At 37.8% G+C, this 3,491-nt stretch overlaps 1 protein-coding gene across 1 annotated transcript in view; it reads right to left on the bottom strand.

Annotated features, from left to right (window-relative positions):
• The window catches only part of LOC118757021 (zinc finger BED domain-containing protein 1-like), a 2,204-nt gene extending 272 nt beyond the window's left edge, over positions 1-1,932 (bottom strand). Inside the window, exons 1-3 of the mRNA XM_036491751.1 lie at positions 1,760-1,932; positions 1,238-1,689; positions 1-1,110 (exon numbers count right to left, since the gene is read on the bottom strand). Of these exons, the coding sequence (XP_036347644.1) occupies positions 1-1,110; positions 1,238-1,689; positions 1,760-1,932 (1,735 nt within the window). The remainder of the gene's footprint in view (positions 1,111-1,237; positions 1,690-1,759) is intronic.
• Positions 1,933-3,491: the final 1,559 nt, after the last annotated feature.

Consider the following 3,491-nt stretch of genomic DNA (forward strand, 5'->3'; position numbering starts at 1 on the left):
ACAAACAACTTCTACGTGGCGTGACAATATTCCCAGCAATTGAAAAAGTGCGTTCGGACTCTGCCGATGTAGCTGGTATGCACAAATATCTTGCGGTTAATTTGAAAAGTTCCGGATAAATAGCACGGTGATTTTTCCACCATGTTAGGGGATGAATGTTGTGGCCGATCTGAGGTTCAGCCAAATAAGAGTCGATTTGTGACATAACATTATTTGTTGGGATTTCACCATCAAACAAAAAATCCAAGTCAGTATGTACTACGCTGTCTGTTTCTTGGTTAATGACATTGCTTACTTGAAGTTGGCTTCTGATAAAGTCATAAACCTTGTGTTTTGTTTGCGAATCTTCATCATTAAGGTTCTTATATCTGGGGTCTAAAAATGAGGAAATTATTGGAGCTGAAACTTTTTCTAAAACACAACCCATATTGAACCTTTCAAAAAGGGAATTACGTGCAGTTTCTTTGAATATATATTTATTTGCATCATCTTCCGACGATGCGGCCATGTGGTTTTTAATAAGACGGTGTATTAAAGGTCGCACTAAAGACAATGTCACATTTTTGCCACCACATAGCACTGCAGTCGCTTTATCAAAAGGTTTCAAAATGTCAACCAAGTTCTGCATTTCACCCCACTCCTTCTCTTGCATTTCTAGCCTCAGCGCATCGCAAGTTTTTGTAACGGTTTTATCTGATAAAACTAGGCAGATTGCATTTCGATTCAAAAGCAGCCTCTCACACATGTAATATTTGGAATTCCAACGTGTTTCGCAGCATTGTATGAGTCGATTTTCCTTTATCCCCAACTGTACTTGGCGGTTTACTAGTGCAGTTTTGGCAATATTTGAGCGATGAAAATGTGCTGTTAAATTTCGTCCTTTTTTGCAAATTTTATCGTAATCAGGTACAGCTGCTAATGCGTCTTTTATCACAAGCTGCAAAAGGTGAGCGCTGCACTTGATGCTGTCCCCTATATTAAAAAGTTGTTGCGCTGCTGCATTCATGACTGATGCACTGTCGTGCGTTATCGCTTGCGTTTTGTCGGAAATGTTCCAATCGGCTAAAACTACTTCTATTGCCGATGCAATGTTTTCTGCATTTGGTCGGTCTATAAATACAAATTATTTAAACAATTGACATGTCTTAAAATTAAAACACAAATTATGCATGTATGTATGAGTGTATGTGTTCATTTTATATATCTACATACAAGGTAGTTATTTTAATAGATTTACCTTCTAGTTGCTCGTTACAAAGTGTAACTTTGCACAATTCACTATTTTTGTCAATATACTGGGCTTCGACTGATAAATAACAATCTTGAGTTCTTGATGTCCATTCGTCCACTGAAATTGATGCGCTTTCTACCTCCGCCAAATCGTTTGCAATTTTTTCTCTTACGTCATTATAAAACAATTGTAAACGTGAGAGTATACTTTGTTGAGAGGGAACTTTGTATCCCGGTTCCAATAACTTCATAAAGTCGCGAAAGCCTTCAGAGGAAACGAAAGAGATTGGTAACATGTTACTTGCGATTAGGCGTGCCACTCCACGAGATATCAATTCTTGACGTTCAAATGTGCAGTCATGAACGGTGTCGTGCTTTTTTCTCTTACGGCCACCCGAGGTGCTCGCCTGCGTTTCAACGCATTCACCACTTGTTGCATCGATATTCGTGTCCGGTGTTCTATATATGTGTAACAAGCTTGTGCTCTATATTTTACTTATAACTTATATTTTTCTTTATTTGTACTTACATGCCACCACCACGAATCGGTTCCTTCTTATGCACTTGTTTCAAGTGAGTGCTTAGCGAGGAAGTGGAGTGGTGGAAACTAAGGACTGCTCCACAAATGGAGCAGGTAACTTGCTTACCATCACTGCATTTCGTAAGAAAACTCCACACCCAACTTAGTTTTCTTGCACTCATGTTCACAAAAACACACAAAATTTATAAATTCTTATTTTTTTTTTGACAAATAACACTTTTTACAACGATCGAATATTCGATTTTAAGAAGGTATTCGAATAATCGAAGAGAATCAACTATTCGAATAGTAACATTCGATTTGCAATCGTACAAACAATTGCCATTCGAACGTTCGAATGTTCGAATAATCGAATTATTCGAACAATTTCAAGAGCTCTAGTTGTAATACGAAACGGAAAAGGGATTCAAGTTTCTTATCAAATGCATTGCCCCATGATTTATGGATCTGTTGCCAATATTTTGACTGGCACTAATGCTTCCAGTAACTGTTTTATTTGCCATGCCAAACCGACCGAAATGAATGTTACTAATTTTACAAAAGTACCAATCGCTAATCATTACAAGTATGGGTTGTCTACACTGCATGCTTGGATTAGATGTTTTGAGTGTTTACTCCACATCGCATACCGTTTAACATTTAAATGCTGGCAAGTTCGCAAAGAAAACAAAGACGCCTTTTCTGCGAATAAAGTTAGGGTTCAAAATGAGTTTAGGACAAGATTAGGCTTAATAGCGGACCAAGTAAAGACTGGATTTGGAACAACTAATGATGGCAACACAGCTCGCAAATTTTTTTCAAATGCAGAAGTGGCATCAGAAATTACCGGCATTAATAAAGAGCTAATTCAAAATTTTTCAATAATACTCCGATTAATATCGTGTGGAATGCGTATTAATATCGACGCGTTTAGAGAGCTCCTTATAAGGACAAGAACAATGTATTTGACTGAATACGAATGGTACTACATGCCTAGCAGCGTGCATAAAATATTGATGCATGGGTGTGAGGTTATTCAGTATTTCGATCTACCAATTGGTAAGAAAATCGATTTGTTGCTATTCGGCATTTTTTACTACTACGAATTTATTCCCACAGGCAATTTTTCCGAGGAAGCTCTGCAAGCTTTACATAAACACATACGTATCGTACGATATGATCATACACGTAAAACTGCTCGGGAGCATACAAACAGAGACTTGATGTCATACTTAACAATATCATCAGATCCTGAAGTAGTTTTTAAAAGGAGTGCTATCCCAAACAAAAATGCAGTTTATACAATGGACGAGCTGGAAGAGTATTTAGTCGATGCTGAAGAAACTTAAAAGTAATAAGTACCCTTCAGTCAACTCAATTAGTTTTATACTAATCAAATACTAGTCAGCCACACGGCCTCAACTAGTTCGAGTTCTGTAATTTTTCCATATAAGCAACTGGCCGCGGCGATGTCCTACGAGATGGCAATTGTCCTCTTCTGCATCAGCACTATACCAGTTGGCATACTAGTCAGCCTCTGCATCTGCAATATATCAGTTGACATACTAGTCAATATATACATCAATATCATACCATTTAAGATACTAGTTCGTATATACGTCATGATCGTACCTGTTGGCATACTAGTTGTTTAGGCCTGCATTTTAGGGTTAAGTTTAGCATACAAACCTCACCGAGAGATGTCGCTGCTAATCACTCGCTGACAGGACTCGTTACGTTA

The sequence above is a fragment of the Rhagoletis pomonella genome, unplaced genomic scaffold, assembly GCF_013731165.1.
Source record: "Rhagoletis pomonella isolate Grant_MI unplaced genomic scaffold, Rhpom_1.0 Rhpom_scaffold_13744, whole genome shotgun sequence".
NCBI lineage: Eukaryota > Metazoa > Arthropoda > Insecta > Diptera > Tephritidae > Rhagoletis > Rhagoletis pomonella.